This window comes from Watersipora subatra, chromosome 4 (assembly GCF_963576615.1).
Source record: "Watersipora subatra chromosome 4, tzWatSuba1.1, whole genome shotgun sequence".
Lineage (NCBI taxonomy): Eukaryota > Metazoa > Bryozoa > Gymnolaemata > Cheilostomatida > Watersiporidae > Watersipora > Watersipora subatra.
Window position 1 is genome coordinate 38763208 of NC_088711.1, and position 23210 is coordinate 38786417.

General features: G+C 34.6%; 1 protein-coding gene across 2 annotated transcripts in view; it reads right to left on the reverse strand.

Moving 5' to 3' along the window:
• The window catches only part of LOC137393684 (neuropeptide-like protein 29), a 39887-nt gene extending 17857 nt beyond the window's left edge, over positions 1–22030 (reverse strand). Inside the window, exons 1-3 of one of the 2 annotated variants that reach the window (XM_068080327.1) lie at positions 21942–22021; positions 21654–21835; positions 21090–21366 (exon numbers count right to left, since the gene is read on the reverse strand). In XM_068080327.1, coding sequence (XP_067936428.1) covers positions 21362–21366; positions 21654–21835; positions 21942–22009 — 255 coding nt within the window. In that variant the 5' untranslated portion in view covers positions 22010–22021 and the 3' untranslated portion in view covers positions 21090–21361. Of the gene's footprint in view, positions 1–21089; positions 21367–21653; positions 21836–21941 lie in introns of those variants that run through there. The other variant, XM_068080326.1, reaches the window with a different exon arrangement.
• Between the last annotated feature and the right edge of the window lie 1180 nt (positions 22031–23210).

A 23210-nucleotide genomic window follows, 5' to 3' on the forward strand; every position in this document is an offset into this window, starting at 1 on the left:
AAACTGTCAGAACTACGTCAGAGAAATAAACAGATTCCAATTTACGGCAGCTTTTCGTTTTTGAGCTTTCAAGAGCTTGTAATCACATTTCCACATATTTGGCACCTACAACACAACAGTGTAAGACATGGTTAATCTTTTGATACCAAATAACTGTAATGTGAATTTTGTCGCAAGTCAACCTTTAAGACTAAAACTAAAGCTTTGGAGGCTAAGCTGCCTTCCATCAACAACAAAAACTTCAGCTTTTTAAAATTCACTCTCAGAGCTGTTATGGTATCTAGAAGGCGAACTGACTTCGGATGCCATGTGACATGTGGCTTAGCCGACCCGAAGTAAACTAACCTCCAAACCTAAGTCAGTTCGGTCATCGCGTGACCACGGCTTTAGCGTGTCACCTTTGCAACATTACTAAAAGGCTGTGTTTCAAGTAAGCAAATATATTACTGGTACACCTTCCATTACACCACTTGGTCCATGTATGCATACATAGCTGAGAGGTTCTATAGAGGTCCGAAGGGCTATACAATATTACATAGCCTTTTGCAGAGGTCTCTCCAAAGTCGTTCTGTTATCGAAGATGTCATTGGCAGCTGACCAAACTTAAAGTAAAACAACCATGATAGTTAGTGTAATTAATATAGTTATTCAATAAGTTAAAGCAATGGTAAAATAAATTGCGCAATATGTTACAATGTAATACTGTTAGCAGCGGATGACATTCAATCTATATATAAATGTGAGCGTTTGTCGGTCGGTCCAGTTGTATACGGATAGTTTTAGTAATAAAAAATTTGCTTCGTAGAGGATTTAAACTTGCGAAGACTGTAACCGCAAGTTTGCAAACATGCATACCTAACCACAAGATTGTGATTTTCGGCCATCTTTTTTTCAGTATCCTTATTGCGATTGTAGGTTTCTAGCTAAATGTATATGTAATTTTTACTATTAACTAATATCACCATTTGTTTCGTTTTTATAAAGTCATTTTAAAATCCATTACCTATCTTTTAATGTGCCACTTCAATTTCAGATGTCCCACTACACTCCTATTTTCGGTTTCTTATAAAGCAATTGCTAAATCTACAAAGTAACCTGGTGCGCTTCATTGCTGTACATTTGTACTGGTATCGTCCATAAAAACTTTTTCAATACTTTTTCAAAGTAGCTTCTGCTGCAGCAGTAACCTTTGTATACACACGTATCTATATAGTCGATCACTGGGCTGCGCACGATCATTGTGCTGTCATATGGAAACCAGGCTTTAATGACACTGTGACTCACGGTAAAAAAGATGTCATTGGCTACTCAAATAAAATATCGGCTTTGAAAAATTTTTTTCTTTTTGGACTATATCGGTATCAGGCTTGTTTGCGCTGTTCACACGATACGATTCTTGGTCAGTAAAAAAATTGGTCAGAAAATTGACCCAAAATCGGCTGCTGTGACCGCAGCTTTAGTCTGTTAGATTTAGCTTTCTGCTTTTAGGAGGAAACTTATGTTATGCAAAAGCTATTATAACGAATATTGTTGGTTGGTCACATCGTGTATCTGCTCTAGTAGGGCAGTGGTGTCAGGTTTAATGCTTATTAGTTTGTTGTAGGAGCTTTATAGAAACTGATGTTTTTTTCTTCTCTAGAGGGTATTCTCAGTAGAAGCATATATCTGACTTTAGTTCATTTTTGGCAATTGTTTCCAGTTCTAATTTATTGCAGCTTCAGTGGTAGTGTCTGCCTTTGAATTTTGAGCTAATATAATCGTACATCGTGGTGCCATTTTGCGAAGCGACCAGCATTTGTAATCTTTAGTTACACAGCCCATGAATACCTGTCATTGTGAAACAAAGGAACTCAAGTTATTCAACTTCTATATTAGTATTTATGCATCCTGTCATAATAGTATTATACACCTCTTACATAACCACTCATCCCCTTTTATTTAACCATTTTTAATATGATTAGGAAACAGCTTTCTGGACTCTTGGTAGCCTGACATGCAGATTTGTTATTCCAACTTCCTAGCACCTGCTATTTTACTGCTTAGCATAAATGTTATCTGCTTCTTTGTACTTACTCGCTTACTGCCTAGGAAGCTTTGCAGCGCCCAATCGTCTGTGATCTACGGATGTGACGATTGCCTGACTGATTAGGCAAACATATATAAGCCTGTGTAGATCAGAAACAATTCGAATTCCATATTTTACTCACGCTTTAATTATTACTCTGCTCTTGTATCACTCTTTAATCGCCTAAATGCTGAGTATTATTTAATGTCATACGTCAATCAGCTTTATGGATGCAAGGCTTTTATGTGAATTTAATAATACTTTTAAAAGTATTTGCTATTAAATCTAAGTGGTAGGTACAATGGCTGGTTTAGAAACTTTGGATAAATTTTGGCACAGTATTCTGATGTCACTCATGAGAAGATCCTGAGACTTACCCAAATTTATTAAAATTAGCTTTATTTGCAATTGTGTTATGCAATTAAAACTTGATTTTAATGACACAGATGACTCCTGCCCCTACTTCTCTCATCTAAACCAAGAAAAAGTCATGTAGAAGGTGACAATGACTTCCATGATGATTTGGAATCAAGCGAACATCTGGAATTCGAACTGTCAAGGTCTGGCTCGGACATAGTGGAGTGCATCGGTAGGTAAATATGACCAATATATCCAGGTTTTCTACAAAACAAAATATCTGGCACACATTGCAGCCTTGCTGCATATGCTAAACTGCATGGCTGCTCATATTGTGGTGGATAATTTGGGTATATAAATGTATTTTGGTATTAGCTACTTTCACTTATTGTTAGTGTATAAAGCAGATATACAGAAAGCAGAGTGGCTTGAAATAATACTGCAGCAGATCAGTGAAATGTAGTTAAGTTTATTTTATGGTTGGTACATATGCTTTTTATAATAATATTAGCATATATTTATTTAGCAGGTTATGTGGTACGGAGCGTAAAACTCAACTGCAATGACTGCACCAGCTTTATATCCTCCTGTCCAGGTTTACGATGATGTGATACTAATCAGTGTAAAAGATAGAGGTGGTCTGTTTACACCTCATCCTGTCATCATAAAGATATGTCTAGGCTCAGAACTGAGCATATGGCAGGGTGTCGACTTACAAGGAATCACTGCAGACATACACAAGCTGGTGGTCACTAAGACTCTTTCATCGGTTTTACAAAGCAATTTGCATCAGGGATTTCCATGCTCGATCCACTGCGCAGCGCAACGTTAGTTAAAATATCACCTCCAGATATTTCAGGATTATAATTCAGCAGGAGACTACAAAGGTAGCGGCTAACAAGAGTAATCTCAGATCAAGGCTCAGCCGACTGGTCGTCTTTAGTCATGACTAGCCTTTCACAGTATATCTAAAAAAGTGTACCATTTGTCGCTTGTTTTCTACGAATTTGCTGATGCTGTTTGCATAACACCCAAGGCCCAACATTTATATTCATGGCAGACTGCAATCAGCGTACGATGTACCAGGGTGTATGCATTTGAAATCGGTTTGTACACCTAGCTATCTGACATGTTAGCCCATAGCATATGGCAGCATTGATAATTTTGCAATATTTTTGGGAATACATGTACTACATCAATATACACTTTTACTCGCACTTTTCATCTGAAGTATTCAACTTTATGTTTATAAATTTGCAGAGTAGGAAATTCATAGTGTATAAGCTTTGTATCTAAAATTTGAAACAAATATCTTGTGTACTTTAGTAGTTATGTCAAATTACAAGTAGCAACAACAATGACTCTTGATTCTTTCAGTGTAAACAATGATGACTCACTTGCCTGACCTGCTGTGAGTGAACAAAGCATTGCCCTTCTATCACAAAGCATGCAGCTATTTATGTAGCACACCACCGCTTTGCATTGCCCAGTCTCCTATAGCTAATAGGTCTACGCTCGTAAATGTCACCTTCAGCCAGTGCATTGGCATTTGAAAAACACCAGAGGTCAAGCTGAGAATTAAACATGAGTAGCAGTACGCAGACCAACACATTTGAAAAACACCAGAGGTCAAGCTGAGAATTAAACATGAGTAGCAGTACGCAGACCAACACACACAGGCACACATACATATTGAGCTATCCCTGCCCCTTCACTCTGTATGGGGTATAAGTGATAACATCACTCATGAGTGTAATATAGTGCCAGGGTCAGTCATGTAGTAGGACCATAGATATAGTAAACTATATCTATGAGTAGTGGGTTTACTATATCTAAGAGTAGGACACTCCCCTGGCCATGAGTATAATCTCCAACATATCTATGGCAAAACAGTCTTCAGCCATTTTACAGCTGTTTTACTACGTGAATACATTTGCGAGAACTTTGCAAATGTAATTTAAATTAGTTTATTTTTTATCCTGCAAAGTTCTGATCAGACATCAGCCGTAATCAGCAATTTGTATTTAAATGTTCTCTGTTGTGTCCTTATGAGGCTAACAGGGTACCCATGGTTTTATAGGACTATATTGACTATTAGGACTAAAAATGGCTTGAGACAGCTGGAACAAACATTTACTGAACCAAAATGAATCGAACAATATTTGAGCATGAGCGTTAAATTAATCTAGCAAAAGGACTACCCCAGTATTGCAGCATTAATATTAGGTGCTCAAAATTAGCCAATTCAACCTTTTTAGGAGGGTTTTTGACATACACTATGTTTCCATGATGCGCAGTGCTTCGGAGTTGCGCCCTCTCCGAATCATTGAAACGGCGTCTTCGCACTGAAATCACTGCGCACTGATCAGTGCGAAGCCTGTGCAAATTCGCAGCAATGAAACAGTGGCTGTGCATAGCTCTCATGCCGTGAAAACGGATTCTTCGAGGGCCATGAAATAGTACAAATGCTATCCCGCTAATCTTGTTTTTTTTAATCTTCTGATCTTCTTTCACCTAAATTTAATTATGGTCTGCATTCACGAGGATGATGAGGTGATTACTTTCCTAGACTTTGTCATCGATGCCAACACTTTTTGAAAAACAGTGGGCACATCCTAAATAACGTTTAAATAATATATTACTTAAAAATACTTATTAAAAATATATTATTTGTAAAAATTGTGTTAAGGTCTGTAAAACATTGTGAATGTGTATTGTAAATAAAAGTATAATGATGACAGAAGCATGAAAAGACCGTTTCTGACGTTCGGTATCCATGATCGATTCAATGTCTCCATCAGGCGATTCGATTTATACAATGTCTCTTCTCTGGCTAATTTGCTGAAAACCACTGCGCAGCATGGAAACATACAATCCCCTCAACTTTGGAGGGGGCTGAATCGCAGTACTGCGCACCATGGAAACATAGTTATAGTCCTTTTAACATTGCCCTAACAATAGACCGTTCTTTAAACAGAGCAGCTCGTTTATTGTGAACAATATTTGCAATAAGGTTTGCTTTTGTACATTTGGAAAATTTGCAGGTATTTTATAACCATAAAACAGCTAAAGATTTTTGCTTAGATTTTAAAATAACCTATCTAAAGTTTTTTAAAAATTCTGCAACTGAATAAAGCATTGTTGCAGAAAAACAGTGATATCTAACAGAGAAGTTGTTTTCATTGCATGAAGCAAAACTAAAGTTGAATAGGGATACTTCATCAATAATAATTTTGTTTGTGTTTTAAAGAGCCTTGTTAAATATTAAATTGGTTCTCTATTCTGCGCTAAAGTTTTGCATGCAAACAATAAAATAGAAGGAACTTAAATGACAACGTAGGTGAAACAAATGCAGGCCTCGATTGAGTAAAATGTTGGTGTATTGTACCTAAGTTCACTTGAAATGTAGAAAAGACTAACTTGAATGTAATAAATTCCTGCAAAATTGCTCTCAACTTCAATGGGGAATTAGTATGAGTGACTGCGGGTTACAATCAGAGAATATGAATAATTAAGCGTTTTGCTATGTACACACTGTACTCTGCAATCGAGCGTTTCAATGAACACCTGCTGATGTCGATTTAACACCAGGCTTGACCTCATAGGTCAAGTACTAGCCTAATTAATGACTCAATAAATAGCTAAGCAGTCTTGTTGCCGCTAAGCTTAGCAGCAATGATTCAGAAGGTTGGCGCATTGAGACTGCTGAAATGGAAATAAAAACGACTGAATCGTGAAAATGTTTTTAATGCAATAGTCATCGATATTCTAATGCACATTAATAACATTAGTGCCGTTTCCATAATTCGCAAGCACAATGGATTCGATAAAGTTTTGTAGATCGCAAAACTCGCTTAGCTTGCGGACTTATGCCGTGTCCATGGCACAGATAACTTGTGGATTGGCTCAGTTTGCGAATTATGCGCGTCATGGAAACGCAGCTATTGTCTGTTAATTCTCTGGCATGTTGAACTCTTCTCTAGTTGAGCTCTAAGAGATGAGCGAATTAATCACATCCTTCAAATAGCACTACAGTAGACGGTCTCACTGTCAAGGACTGTTACACAGGCTGAGGATGTCTGACTGCTAACACGAGCTCAGTCCTTTGACTATCTGTGCGTTGACTATCTATGCCATCTCACCGTGCGCGTGCATGGTCCATCATCTCCACCTTAGTGTTTTGGAATGTAGCATATATGTTACAGCCATTCTGAAAATAGAAATACACACAAATTTTTATTAATTATTTTGATACTGATGTGGCTACAATATACATGTATAATGGCACTGTTTTGAAGCTCTCTTCCATTATAGTTGCAGCTGTGTTAAAGGTTGACTTGCAATAAAATTCACATTACAGTTATTTGGTATCAAAAGATTCACCATGTCTTACTCTGTTATGTTGTAGGTACCAAATATGTGGAAATGTGATTACAAGCTCTTAAAAGCTCAAAAACAAAAAGCCGCCATAGCTTAGAATCTCTTCATTTCGATGACGTAACGACGAAATTTGGTTAGCGTCTTGTCATGTATGTTCTCACGTGAATTGAAAGGCCAATACAAAGCTCAATATAAAACTTATCGTAGTATTAGTTTATGACAAACACTTCAGGTTTTCCCGAAGACCGCTATCAAATATAGATGCTCGCTACTTTACAGTTTTGTTTCGGCCTGGTCTAATTGGCAAGTCATAATCTGATCATATGACCCAACACTTCGCAAATAATTTTTGCAGCACTTTTCGATCATCATCGTCATGGTTATCAGACAATGATATGTACTCCTTTGGGGTAAGGTTAAAATGTTTAATGAACTTTTGCGGTAAGTTATAAGATATCATTGTTAAAAGTGACAGCATTACAATGACGATAAAACTGACGCGTAAGAACAATAGACATAGTTTGATTGAATGCGTGAAGTATATTTGCGAAAATATTTTGACGAATAAGATTGCATAAAAGTGTAAACAGAATCTATCTCTCACAACTAGATCCCATTTGAGCCATTTTGGAAAGGGAATCCAAACTACGGCGGTCTCGTGGGGCTGCGATTTTATGTTCGTTTTTGAGCTTTCAAGAGCTTGTAAACACAATTCCACATATTTTGCACCTACAACACAACAGAGTAAGACATGGTGAATCTTTTCATATCAAATAACGGTAATGTGAATTTTGTTGCAAGTCAACCTTTAACAACTAAACACCTGGCCAGACATTTAGTTGTGCTGCCAAAATAGATGACTATGGTATATTTAAACCCACAAGTCTCATGTGCATCACATCGCCATCATTCTCCGTATTATTCATGGAGTAAGCTCTATGACTGCATGAACAGTAATCAATCAGAAGTTTACTATTTTAGTCATGTTTACCAGTTTGCCTCTTTGCTATGACATCACTCAATAGGCTTACAGTGGAAATGTCTTACGATGTGTTTACACTGCAGCAACTACTAACTATCAATTTTAGTTCCACATGAAATTGGCTGCAATCACATAGCTGCAACTTCCTACAACTCCACTGATGATTGCACAGTAAAATTTTAGATTTACCAGACTTTTTTGTTTTTTGAAACATGTAAACGGTTAGAATTTATATTTTTGAAGCTTGATGCAGTTGCACGAGTGCATTGGGCGGAGTCAATGACTATCCTTGACTTCAAACATCTTTGTAAGCCTTTGCCTTTACAGATATTGTTACCCACAGCTAAAACTTGGAACATCAGCAGAATTTATAACAGAATCTTTTTGATTGCTCTTGTCATTTTATGGAGAATTTTGTGTACCCAACCTCAGACAAACTGACTATTTTACTTATTTTGCTTATTGCTTGCTGTTTGAATTTTTCACCTTTATTGCTCTTCTATATGAATAAACATGTTTCACAAAGCATTGGAAATGCTAGTTGACTTTGATCATGTCTCATCGCTTTTCTTTTCACAGTGTATGACTTAGTATGAGGCTTCCTAGTTCATCTACTAGCAAAGTTATGGTAGGGATATTTCACAATCATTTTCAATACGCCTACTCCATTTAAAAGCTACAGAGTGACAAATCTAAACATCTGAGGTATGCATGAGTTGACATTAACTGACTTGCCCTTAATTCGATTATGGAGCAAACTTTGAAGGCATGGTATCAGATGAAACCATTTACATGTACCTCTAAAAGGTGTTATGAGGTCACTTAAGTTAAAGTTAAACGAAGCCAAAATAAATTTGGGCCAACAAAAACAACACTTGAGCTAAGGTTAAAATAGTCCGCTGCTTCTGTAAAAAGATTCACAAAATTCGCCGTTATTCTTCTTTGAGGTAGGTTTTCAGATAATATGTCACATATTTCAAACATTCATCTCGTTCATTGCTAATAAGACTAATATGCTTATTGCTAATATGATTAATTTATCTCTGCAAAACATTCCAGTTCATTAGAACATTGTCAGGACATGCGCAACGCTTCATTTATTACTAGGTGAATGCCCTGCGTTGCAAGGGTCATAGAACTGCTTATAAACATTACATTACCTACTACATTACAATTACAGTACATCATCTGCAACTGTTTATAAGTTGTTTTATTACCCCTGCAATACCGGGCATTCACCTAGTGAGGCTATGAGCCCTGAAGCTAGATGGTAATTATTAGCATTGCTATAACAGGACATACACTTAGACACAGATTAATATATATATATATTGTAAAGGATCTGACCCCGGTAGCTGAGTCAGCTTTACTTCCTAACAAGGGAGACGCAACCTGAGCTACTGGCCTGCCTTTTCTGAGGCCTGATTGACCTGCCTAGAGCGGTCAAGTCAGTCCAAGACAAGAACCTGGTAGTCAGGCTTGCTCCGAAACCAAACCCCGGCCTGCCCTCTGGATCTCTATCTCAGGCTAGTCTGGATCCACTAGCGGCTTGCCTTAGGACTTGATTTCTTATGCCATGGCACACCCGATCAAGTCTAGACAAAGCCGTGGATCGATCCCTAACCTTCTAGAGCCACCCTGGCAGTTCCGTCTGATGGTTACAATGAGCCTGCTTGTGTAATCGGTGAGCCAACCAGGCAGGCGTCAATATAATCAGTTCTTGTGAGTATGTAATAGTTTTATTAATGATAGCTTTAACAACATGCGTTCACAAGTTCCAGTGATATCAAGCACGACTTGTCTACTCACTGCGCTGGCTTATGTAGCGGTCTAGCTCTGCCCACCAGTCTATTTATAACACAAAGGATGCACAGGATATAATAGGATTTGCACACAGGATAAGCATACGGTTATATAATAGAAAGGCAGTTCAGGAATACGATTATATAATGGATGGGAAGTTCAGGAAATTCAGGCAAGTGCTAGTAAGGATATAATGTATATATGTGCGTAATAATTGGTATATGTCCCAGTCCTCCACAATATATATATATATATATATAATATATATATATATATAATATATATATATATATAATATATATATATATATAGACTGTTGTTTATTCATTAGGCTCAGATTACTTTTTTAGTCTATCAAGAATCACATGTAAGCCCCTGTCTATTATTTTACAAACATCTGTGATTGACTGGTTTAGAACATCAACTAGCCAGAAATGCAAAAAAAAAGAAAATAAACGCTCCATTTGCAGATTATGGTTATGTACATAGTGTTGACACAAAATTTTGCATAAAAACACGGCAAATAAAATCACATGGAAAATGATAGCCAGTACGCAAGCAAAAACCAAATGTGTCGACAAGCCTGAACAATGATGTTGTGTCTTCTAATATACAACCCTGTTTCCTAAAGCTAAGAGCTGTCTGATGGGGACTACTGAGCCGTAGCGATACTAACTGCTAATCTAAGCATTTTACTTCAACATTATCTTCATGGTAAATGGATTATGATATACCTTAAATGCACAAACCCTATTACCCAAACAGACAATAGAAAAACCGTTTGTGGTTGCATTGTACTATAGCCATTTTGCTTAGTATCAATTCTATATATGATGTATTTTAACAATTCTAAAGCCTAAGTAATCTAGCATATACTTCAGGGTCCTATTGGGATCTGAACTGCAACATGATAAAAATGAATTTTTTTAAACTAATTTAATGTGAACTTGTTAAAGATTTTCATAAACATTTCTTGACTTGACTTGGAGCTCTCTACATGCACATGTATTTTTCTATGTAATGCAAAAACACTGATTCAGTTCAAGCATGTACTCAGCTGCAATCTACTTCAATAATTTGCTGCAAAAACTTACGCTTGACTCTAACAGATTACCCAGTTTTTTCCAGTTAGAGTTTTCCTTCCTTGGAAAGTTGCATCTATGAGGTGTTAATCATGCCTCATAGCATTTCTCTAGAATTACTCGCAATTATCTGATACAACCTACAGTAATTTCTCTTACTGCACCCTAAAACTTATGCTTAGTACCATGCGATGCTGCAAAAGAATTGAAACCTGACAACAACAGAAGCTACGAAACATCCTGATAAAACACACCACAGTATAACAACTCCTTACCACGGTCTTTAGTATAACTACTAAATGGATGAAAACTGCCATATTTGGTAAAATCATCATTTATTATTATTTTAACATTATGACAGAACTAAATTATTTAGCTGAATGAAAGGTATATACTTTTGGTACTATGTTATGCAAATAAAATGTATGAATAAATCGAGTATTGAATAGTAACTTGAAAGTATTCAAACAATGCTGTTTTTGTATAATAAATCAAAACTCAAACCAAAAATGTTTAAAAATATTGCACAGGCTCACAACAACAGACTCAAGTCTTTTGAAATAGTTTCAACAAAATACATTTTTAGTTAGTTGGTTGAAAACATTTAACTTACGAAACAAATTGTAAACATGAAAAATTTGTTTAAAATGTACTAATACACATATTAAACTTACTTGTATTTCGTCTATATAATTTGTAAAAGTGTTTAATGTTAAAAAACAAATATCTGGCAAGCCAATTGAATTATCATTTTTGGAATTTTAGTACTTAATGCTACAATTTTTAAAACCTTGCTGTAGTATTATTAATTTCTCTAAAACATATCAGTTGATGTTACACACATAGAATCAAAGTACTTGTTAATAAAATGTTGTTTGTCAATTTATATAAAGACTGTTTTTTGCATCATCATTACTTCTAAGAACTACAATTGTAGCTGAATGCTTTATGCCTATTTACCAAATGTAAATGTAGAACAGTCTAAACAGATGCAACTACTGTGAACTAGTAAGTGCTGCAGCTTTATAACCTCGTTACATTTATATTACTGCTACACTTTCCTCTTTAGAAACTCTTTGTTTGCATTCAAACTTCTTTGCGTTGGCCTGTTATCAAATTAGCTAATGTTTTACTTTTTCAGCGCTCTCTGAAGTTAGTACCAGTACCAGTTGGTATTATTGTTGAAATTTGCTCTTTTCAACTACTTTTGCATTTATCTCAAATTTTTAACAGGTAACTATTACTAATGAGTTTATGGTCAAAACGCATACAACGATAGCCTGTCATTCTTGCTATAAACTTTGTAGTATTATTTTACATACCTAGTATTTAGGATATTCAGTTAATAGCATCTATAAACTGTATGTAAAGTGAATACAGTGTTTTTCTTTTCGTAAATTTTAGCAAGTCAATATTCTTACTTTCCATTTTATTGACTACTGCAGTTTAACATTGTTAGTTTCAGGAAACTGCAAGCATCAATTATTATAGCAATTTAATAAAAACGAGTTAATGTGAAACTAAAAGTTGTCCTTCTGTTAAAGCGTAGTGGTACAACTCCCAAATTCTTAAAACATCACTTGAAGTTAATGTATCTTGCTGCAAAATGAGAAGGTAACTTCTATGTAATTTTGTATGCGGAATATAAATATTGTGTGGCGTGCTCCAAGCAAATATGTCAACAGCGTTGTTGCTTTTAGATGCAAGTTCATAATTTGTTTAAATATGTTTCTTTCTAAATATTATTGCATATCTCCCAGCTGAAAATTTGTGATCTAGAAGTGATCACTAGCGGTGGAAACCGTCAGGGTCAGGATATACTTGCCTGACCTTAATGTTCCTGATTTCAACTCATAATTTAATCACATTTGGCTAATGTCTAAAACTCTCTGTACCATTGTGCTCGATTTCTCAAAATAATGAATATCCATAAAGCTCTTAATAATTCCCATGCAAAAATGAGAAAAGTAAAATGATTGCTGTTATGATGAAAAAGACAAATGATTGTTATCAATTGGTTTTAGTCAAAACAATATTTGCATAGGAGGATGGCAAAATGGGTAAAATTAAAATTAACTTTTTTCTCAATGGTTTGTTGTCCGCGTATTTATTAAACTACCAACAAAAGCTCTAAAAAAACCAGTTATACAACTATGTATATATGTTACACCATAATTTTATAGCAACATAGCAAGCAAATGTTATACGCATGTTTACACTCCAACATTCCAAAGTAACGTTTTTGTAACATTGCTGGGACATTTATTTGAAAGTAAAAACAATATAACACCATAATGTCATAGCAACATAGCAAGCCAATGTTATATGAATGTTAACACTCAAACATTCAAAGGTAAAATTCCTGAAACATTGCTACAAAATTCATTTGAAGTTAATTATGGTGTCACACCATAATATTCTAGTTACATAGCAAGCCAATGTTAAATGAATGTTAACACTCAAACATTCAAAAGTAACATTCCTGAAACATTGCTACAAAATTCATTTGAAGTTAAATATGGTGTCACACCATAAAATTCTAGTTACATTGCAAGCCAATGTTATATGATTGTTAACACTCAAACATTCAAAAGTAATATTCCTGAAACATTGCTACAAAATTCATTTGAAGTTAAATATGGTGTCACACCATAATATTCTAGTTACATTGCAAGCCAATAATATATGATTGTTAACCATTGAACATTCAAAAGCAACATTTCTGTAACATTGATAGGACATTCATTTGAAAGTACAATTGATGTAACACCATAATGTTCTAACTACATTGCAAGCCAATGTTATATGAACATTAACCCTCGAACATTCAAAAGTAACATTCCTGAAACATTGCTGGGATAATTATTTGAATGTAAATATGATGTCACCCCATAATATTCCAGTTACATTTCAAGCCAATGTTACATGAATGTTTGCACTGGAACATTCCAGAGTAACGTTCCTGGGACATTCCTGGAACATTCATTTGAAGTTAAATATGATGTCACACCATAATATTCCAACTACATTGCAAGCCAATGTTATATGAATGTTAACACTCGAACATTCCAGAGTAACGTTCCTGGGACATTCCTGGAACATTCATTTGAAGTTAAATATGATGTCACACGATAATATTCTAGTTACATTGCAAGCCAATGTTATATGAATGTTTTCATTCAAACATTCCAGAGTAACGTTCCTGGGACATTCCTAGGACATTCATTTGAAGTTAAATATGATGTCACCCCATAATATTCTAGTTACATTGCAAGCCAATGTTACATGAATGTTTGCACTGGAACATTCCAGAGTAACGTTCCTGGGACATTCCTGGAACATTCATTTGAAGTTAAATATGATGTCACACCATAATATTCCAACTACATTTCAAGCCAATGTTACATGAATGTTTGCACTGGAACATTCCAGAGTAACGTTCCTGGGACATTCCTGGAACATTCATTTGAAGTTAAATATGATGTCACACCATAATATTCCAACTACATTGCAAGCCAATGTTACATGAATGTTTGCACTGGAACATTCCAGAGTAACGTTCCTGGGACATTCCTGGAACATTCATTTGAAGTTAAATATGATGTCACCCCATAATATTCTAGTTACATTGCAAGCCAATGTTACATGAATGTTTGCACTCGAACATTCCAGAGTAACGTTCCTGGGACATTCCTGGGACATTCATTAATAATGTTCTCTAACGACGTTATGATAACGTGAGCAAAGTATATTCCTGTAACATTCCGCTGAACGTTATGATAATATTTTTGCACAACATTCTATGCAACGTTCCTGCGACATTGTTGGAACATAATTCTACAATGATCATCAAATAACGTTTGTAGAACATTATGACAATGTTTGTTTGGAACGTTATTTCAGCGTAACGTTACGGAACATCCCAGAAATGTCGTTGTTAGTTGGGCAGTTCAGATCCCAATAGGACCCTGAAGGATAAGCTAGATTAATTTGGCTTTAGAATTGTTAAAATACATCATATATAGATTTGATACTAAGCAAAATGGCTATAGTACAATGCAACCACAAATGGTTTTTCTATTGTCTGTTTGGGTAATAGGGTTTGTGCATTTAAGGTATATCATAATCCATTTACCATAAAGATAATGTTCAAGTAAAATGTTTAGACTAGCAGTTAGTATCGCTACGGCTCAGTAGTCTACATCAGACAGCTCTTAGCTTTAGGAATCAGGGTTGTATATTAGAAGACACAACATCATTGTTCAGGCTTGTCGACACATTTGGTTTTTGCTTGCCTACTTGCTATCATTTTCCATGTGATTTTATTTGCGTGTTTTATGCAAAATTTTCTGTCAACACTATGTACATAACTAATCAACACTAAGTACACACCAGCAATAATAGATTATTGCTGGTGGATGTCTGGAATCTCATTTAATAAATTATCGCAAGATTATGATGGTATATATAGGCTGAGACAGTAATTTAATGAGTTACACGAACTCCTTTGTGGGTAGAACATTTCAGATGTTTGCAACGGAACCCAAAATAATCGTAATCTCTCGTGGAACATTCTAACCAACATAATTGATCAAGCACCATGAAGCAGCGTATCTCTCTATTTCTCTCTCTCTTTCTCTCTCTCTTTATTGCTCTACTTCTCTATCGCACTATCTCTCCTTGAACTTGTATCTCTTTGGCCAGCTGACTGTCAGACAGTCATAAATAAATTGTTAAGGGTTTTGCTTAGCAGTTGTGTTACTATCGATAGGTTAATTGAATGATACTTGATATTCTTATGTTATATAATCTTAGCACTTAATATTGAGCAGACAACTCATACGCATTTTAGAGCCAGCATAGTGTATACCAGCTAAATGTACTAGCCAGATTATAAAGACTATTTTTTTCGAGTAATATATAATATATGCCAGAGTATTAGATACATATTCTAGAACAGTATTAGAGGATCAGCTGTACATCATACATGTTGTTATGGATAATCACCATGACTCATCTGTAGTTACATGTATAATCATCATGACTCACTCACTACAAACGGTTGGATAACTGTCTTGATTTAATTTTTCACTGATACATGCATAATCAGTCTGGCTTAGCCAATTTGGGCAAATAGTAGTTTTAGTTTCTATATACATGTATATTTACTTTATATTTTATAGCTCATAAAAGCATAGATTTAGTTTTAGATTTGATGAGCAAAATTGTCAACAAACTATCAATGTTGCCCTTATCTTAAACACATTTTCTTTTTTCTAGTGTTCTGATTGAATCAAGCACAATCTCATAAATATTCCTAAACAAGTCCTTCGTACATCCAGTTTTAAAAAGTTTGCTGAAAACGATACTATTTAACATATGAACTCCTTCAGTGTCACGTGCCAATTACAGTAAAATGCAGCAGTTGTGATTTATAGCAATATTTATTAGTGGTTTTGTCTATGTCCAGTCATGACACAAATTACTATTTAATGGAAACTACAGTTCAACAAGGCTTCCATGTAGGTTATTGAATAGAACAGACAGTAGTTGTGATATCTCTATATACTTATATATGTACATGTACATGTAGACCCGCAATTGTTATTTTAGACACTTTAACAATGGTTTCCATAATTCAAACATACCAAAATAATCTAATATGTAAAGGTATTTGCTAAAAATGGTACTATTTAATATATATATACTTTTTCAGTGTCGCATGCCGCTTATACATGTAGCAAAATGTGACAGTAGTGATTTATAGGGATATTTATTAGCACTCTACTGTATATCCAGTCATGACACAAATGGCTATTTAATAGAAATTACTGTTCCGCAAGACTTTTGTATAGAAGCTTGATTGGAGCAGAAAGAAGTTAACGGGTTTTAAGATATCTCTATGTATCTATATATTTAGACCTTTAATTGTTGTTTAAAACAATTTTGTAATAGTTTCCATGATTCAGCCATTCCAAAGTCTTCTAATACTTATCTATAAAAGGACCAATTTATCACTTTAATCCCTATTGCATGCCAAAACTAATGACATGACATTTGAGTTGTTCCTGATTTTAGACTGTGTTGTAGTAGATGCCATCTAAATGCTATATGTTTCCCAAGGATACCCAAGCATTAAGTATCTCTTTCAAAGCTTTCTTCAGTTCATCAGGTGCCAGATTTCTGCAAAGTGAAAATAATTCAGACTCGTTAAACAGACTCTAATGCTAGTCATCAAGTAGGGATGACCTTCTGTGCTTATTTACTAATGTACACTAAGGGTATTGTTCTTATCAACATACTTTTGGTTTTGAGCCTATTTTGGATACCTCTGCGTATAATATTTCAAGTGTTCCCATAAAAACTGTAGCAATTCAGCAGATGTGACAATCTATGAAGAGTATTAAAATAATATTTGATATACGCTGATGAGTAGTTAATTTATGGCTGCCAATCAAGCTATCCAATCAGTATTATTTGAGTTCACTTTTGGTATGTAAAAATTTGTAAAGCAATAATTGTCAGAGGTAGAATTAGTATTCAATTTAGCAACTTTTAGTTCAGTGTTACACGCACTTAAAACCTACCAACTGAGAATTTGCAGCACGGGACTAGATGTTAGCAGTTTGTAAGCGTGTTGAGAGAATACATAGTTTGATACAAATACGTATACAGATACAAATGTACGGATACAGATTTATATTATAGAGATAAAGATACATGTACAGACACATATACAGAAAACCACCGCATATACATATAAAGTCACAGACACAAATACAGACAGAGAGACATTCATGTACAGTGCACATTCATATAGATTCAAAGATGCATGTACAGATACAGATACAACAACAACCACATATACAGATACAGACACATATACAGTTACACAGATGCAGATACATGTACATACACATACAAAAGTACAGAGAGAGATAGATACCTACACAGACACAGATACATATGTAGATACAGATGCATATGAACAAATACAGATACACCAATAGCAATAACAATACATTTATAAACCGCTACAATTGACAAAATAACTATTTCCGTCCCAAAGGTTAATTATAGCTAAATGATCCTCTTTTGACGCAAGTCAAATACAGCACTGATGATATGTTGTGAATCTATAGTTGTCACTATAACTTTGCAGTTTTTTCATCATATCTAATCTTGACCTAACTAATAATACAACAAACAAGGTTGTCACTGTTATGCAAGACTTCCATGTATGATCTTTTAGAGGATAATATACATGTATAATTGAGGCGCTTTCAGATTATATGAAATGTTTTATTGCTGTAATGGTACTATTGGCTTAGATATTTCAGGGTCACCTAATTTTTATCTATAAAACTATATCAATGACCAGACCAATTGATCATTTGATCCCCTATGATATGCTAAAACTTGACTTGATTGGTAAGGCGTATGCAATTTTAGACAAACCAATCGTAGATTTTTACCCTATGTAGGTCATTTCTCAAGAGCAAACCAACTTGTTATTATTTATTTCCTTTGTTTGCTAACCTCAGCTGATTGAATGCTTTAGTGTTGTTAGGGGGAAACAACTCCGACTTGCAGGCTAAGGGCCAAGAGCTTCGTCAATATTAACGTTTTGCTTATTGTAGACAAAAAAAAGCATACCACCTAACTTCAGTGGAAAACTGATATAGAGTTGTGCTTCTTAATTGCTTTTTTACAGCATGGGTGAGCAACTCTATCAGCAGCTAAAACTTTTTTAGCAGCTTGTTTAACTCCAAGGCTAATAACTACATTTATGCCTACAACTTGGGATATGATGCTTCAGTTGAATTTGCCACACCTGACATATGATGAAAGAGTTCTCTTTCTGATTCTAACATGTTTATACAGCCCGACTGTGCACCAGAATGAAGAATTTTAACTTTTTTGACTAGTTGATTTGTATTTTTTGTTGGATGTTTGATATAAATAATGTAATAATGGATCTGTTGATATGACGATGTCATAATGAAGTGTTCTTTCAAAAACTTAACCAATTTCTTAATACAGTAGTTTAGAAAATAAAGTATTGATCCAGTGGGTGAGTAATGAATTTGAAAATTGATTAAACAAGCACTAGGGCGGAGAAAAACTAAGCTCAACCTGCTCTTATGCTATATGCACTGCACTCCTATTATCATAATTTTAGTGGAAAAAGAGAGCTGGCAAAATAAATTGTAAATATTGTATTAGGAATTGTGCACTCTGAGCTGCTTTAGAGCTATCATCCTTCTGCTTTCAATAATGTGGTACAATTTCTTTGTTCATAGATGTAATCATACTTTCTTCCTAGATAAATTATGATACTTTCTGTACTGGCTACTCTGCATCTTTATAAACACGATATGAGTTTTAGTTAGCTATGGTAACATAAATCAAAATTTTTGAAAATATCAAATAAAACTTATGGTTTAAGTTAATACTTTGAAAAACGCATGAAATAATTTGTAAACAATTTTGAGCAAAAAGGCTTGGCTAATCATTTTTACCTGAAAATGAAAAATTCTTCCAAGCAATCAAGAGTAAAGATGACATAATACCAGACCTAATAAAGTATATTAAAGATATATGATGGTTGTTAGTGCCAATTCGTGACTGCATGTTTCATACTTTACCAAAAAACATGACAAGCTAAAGCTAAAAATTTTAAGATAAATTTCTATTTCTCTGAGAAATGAAGAGCCAAAAAAAATAGTTTGGAACAAATAAATATATTGGCAATGGTAATAATAATAACTAACTTTACCAAAACACATGTAGTGGACACAGTGACACTAATAAAGAAACTGTTAAAGATACATGTCATAAACATGGCAGAAGTGGTCGTCACATATTCTCGCTGTAGACAAAAAACAACAATTACTCATAATAGAGTTTAAACATTCTTGTTTGTGAACTGGATTAGTCACAAAATGAGGTGTTTTTCTTATAGAGTAATTAAAACGCTATGATAAACTATGGCTCTAAAATTTTATTCATGCCAGTGTTAGTGATGTTGGTGCATGTGTACGCTTGTTTGCATGTGTGGATGTCTGTTCATCTGTGCGTATGTGCACATGGGTGTATGTGTGTCTGTGTAAGCACATGTGCATGTGTGTGCGTGAGCACTCACACACACACACACGCACACACACACGCACACGCACGCACGCACGCACACATACGCACATATGCACGCACATACTCACTCACGCACACACACACCTGCGCTCATGCGCCCATGCGCACACAGGCATGTAAGCCAGAGCTTGCAGGTGCGTGTGTGCGTGTGCATTGTAAGAAGTTACTGGTGTTGAGCTCAGATGTATAAATGAGCCAAAGTACACGTAGCTTGTGAGTTAAAATATAAGCAAAGTTTAAGAGCTAGTAATAGTGGTAATAGAAACAAACACATGCTGAGTGAACATATTTTGTTCATACTCACGTTTTAAGAACAAGCATTAAACACACCATGTGAAAAACTTCTGCTTTCCCAGATATGGCGTTATTCTGCCTGTTGTAGGTTAAACAGTTGTAGTCGTCAACTAATTAGCCCCAGAACAGGAAATACAAAATTTTTTAAAAAGTAATAGAAAGAAAGCACTCAATATATGTACTAAGTGCCGCATGAGTCTAATATATAACATAATCATATGGAATACAAAGAGCACTTAGCTTTTGGTCATTTGCTACAAATTTGTTTCAAGCAGATATAGATTTGCTCTCATCGAGTAATAACTTCAGGATGGCTACCTCAGCTGGCCACCACTGGGGGTGAGATACATATAACTCATTGATCATACCTCATCGTTCAATGTGAAATCACCATCAATCAATGAGAACAATTTGGGGTGTTTCTTCATTTCTTTTACTTAATGTACACTGGTCTGGATTGCAGATATTCATGAACTTTTCACAAAGGCAAAGATTGCAATTTTTACTTGTGTTTTGGAAGGCTGTAAATTGCTTAGCTTTTTTATTTAGCTGTGTAGGTTACCTTTTGGTCTTTTAGTCTCCAAATGCAGTTGCTAAGTTTGGTCTTCCTGTTTTTACTTGTGTGATTCAATGATGCTTTGTTGTTGTACTTACCTTAAATCCAGTTTCACAGGGTGCTACATGTTTCATTTACTTTGTTGTTTTGATGACTACTTCACTGTTGCTCGATACCTTATTCTCTTTACCCTGCAATCACCATCAAGTAGGTATTCACAATTGAATACCTTGATTGTGGTTGTATTATTTTTTGGCTTTATTGAATACGCTTTTGTTGTGTACTTCAATTATTGCTGTCATGCATGGCATTCAAAAATAGCTAAGTCCTAAAGTGTGTGTGTTCAATATTATGCAGAGCTTGTGCTTCGTAGCAAATCATTGTTTAACGTGGTTGGTAAAATGTGCATGTTTTGAACAGAACATATATGTTGGGTTTTTTGGTATACCGGTAAATTATATTTACACAAATATTAAAAAAAGGAAACAAAATTTTAAACTTAACAAACTTTGAAAAAGGTAAATATGATAATTTCAGTTTAATCAAGCACAAAAATACATGCATCATCAACATGTTTTCGTGAAAGTCTTGACAGAAGTTTATCAGAATCCTTCACTCAAGGTTTGAACTGTGAGAAGGTGGAGAATTGTAAAGGATGAGAAAGTGAAGAATTTCATTTGTCTGTGTGTCTAATCTGTAACAGTATGAGTATAATCATAATCAATACATGTATTTTGCATTTTGGAATCCGAAACTTTATCTATTAGTATTAACTAATTCAAGTTTGCACAGTTTTATAGGTGGTATTAAGTTATGAAGAACATTGCACACTTTCATACAATGATATATATTTATTCATTGTTTTATACAACATGGATTCTTATCATTACACTTTGCATTAACTTTTATGTGAGCAGCATTTAGGAGTATAACAATGTTTTGTATGTATTTTAAGAAGAAATAAAAAATATTTATACTTACATCCTCCAAACCCTCGGCCGAATCCACCTCCAAATCCACTTCCAAATCCTCTTCCAAAGCCACCACCAAAACCCCGTCCAAATCCACCTTTAAAACCTCGTCCAAATCCACCGCCAAAGCCTCTTCCAAATCCACCACCAAAACCACCTCCAAATCCACTAATTCCTCTACCAAACCCGCCTCTGAAATAGATTATAAATAAATCTTATAAAATAAAGGGCATTGTTTTATTGTTACGAAAGCTTAAATCTTTCTTCTTATGTAATGAGAAACAGTAATAGTACATACCCGAAGCCAGATGCGACGGTTTGGTGGAAAGCAAGACAGAGAGCCACAAGGATTACCAAGAACTTCATATTGATTGTTGGTAGTGTTGTGTTTATATCTAAAATGTGAATAAGTCTTAAACACATTCCAGGATGAGTTACATGTTTTGGCTTAATTGTGAGCTACACCACTTACAGAACCAAAAATTTTTATTTTAATAATGTTATGGGATTGGCCTACTGGATAGTGACAGTCCAAAAGTATATACAACTTATTAAATATTGTTTAGTGAATGAATGTTACAAAAACAAACAGTTTAATGTTTAGAAAATGTCACACATCAAATTTTACTATAAAACTAAGCTGAATGACAGTTTAAAACTTGATTGCTATTTTTAGTTTAAATCAGATGATAGCAAAAACCTTTTGCTGCCTAAAATCAACACTTTTTTAGTTATAAAATGCACAACAGTAAAACTGATAGACCATGTTAATATAGGCTTTTCTCTAATGTTTAAGAATATTTATAAATTATTGCCATTGTAAAGTTTTTACTGTTGAGGTCCTCAGTTTAATGAATAAAATGAGTGTATGCAATTATATACTTACAGATCCTTCTGCTGTGGAAGATGAACTGAATTCTGAAACTGATGAAGCCTCTATTTATACAAATAAAGTCTCATTAATCATACGTAAATGCATAAAACCATGATCCCGTCTTTAAACCGTTATTTCTGATAACCAATCAGGGAAGTCATCAATCTAAATCAACTTGACAACATTTATATCCGGGCGTTTAAGATATATAATGAATTGTTGAGTTATGCTGATTGAACAGCCTACTCAATACAGCACAGTAAGCGACTCAAACAAAAATATCTGAAATAAATAATAATAAATAAATAATCTATAAAGTTTTTATTGTGGTGTTGAATGTTACTTCAACTTATAAAAGTTCTAATCAAAGTTTAGGTGCTATGAAAAACTTCTTTCTGACTTCAGAACCAAGCTATCTATAACATAATAAAGAAATTTTTAAATGCAAATTTTAAGAACAAATGAGTTATTCAATTGAAATATGAAATTTGTTTCTTTTTTGGTTTAATTATTAGTTCTAGAAATTGATACATTTAAAAACGAAACATCAAGTAAGAGTGTGAAATGTATTCAGAGTTGTTGAATAATTAGTAACACCTCTTACTATTACAAACCAAAATAATAAATATCCTTTGGCAGTCAACCAAAACTTTACAAAGTCTTTGGAATAATTGTAAAAAGGTTGAAAGTAAA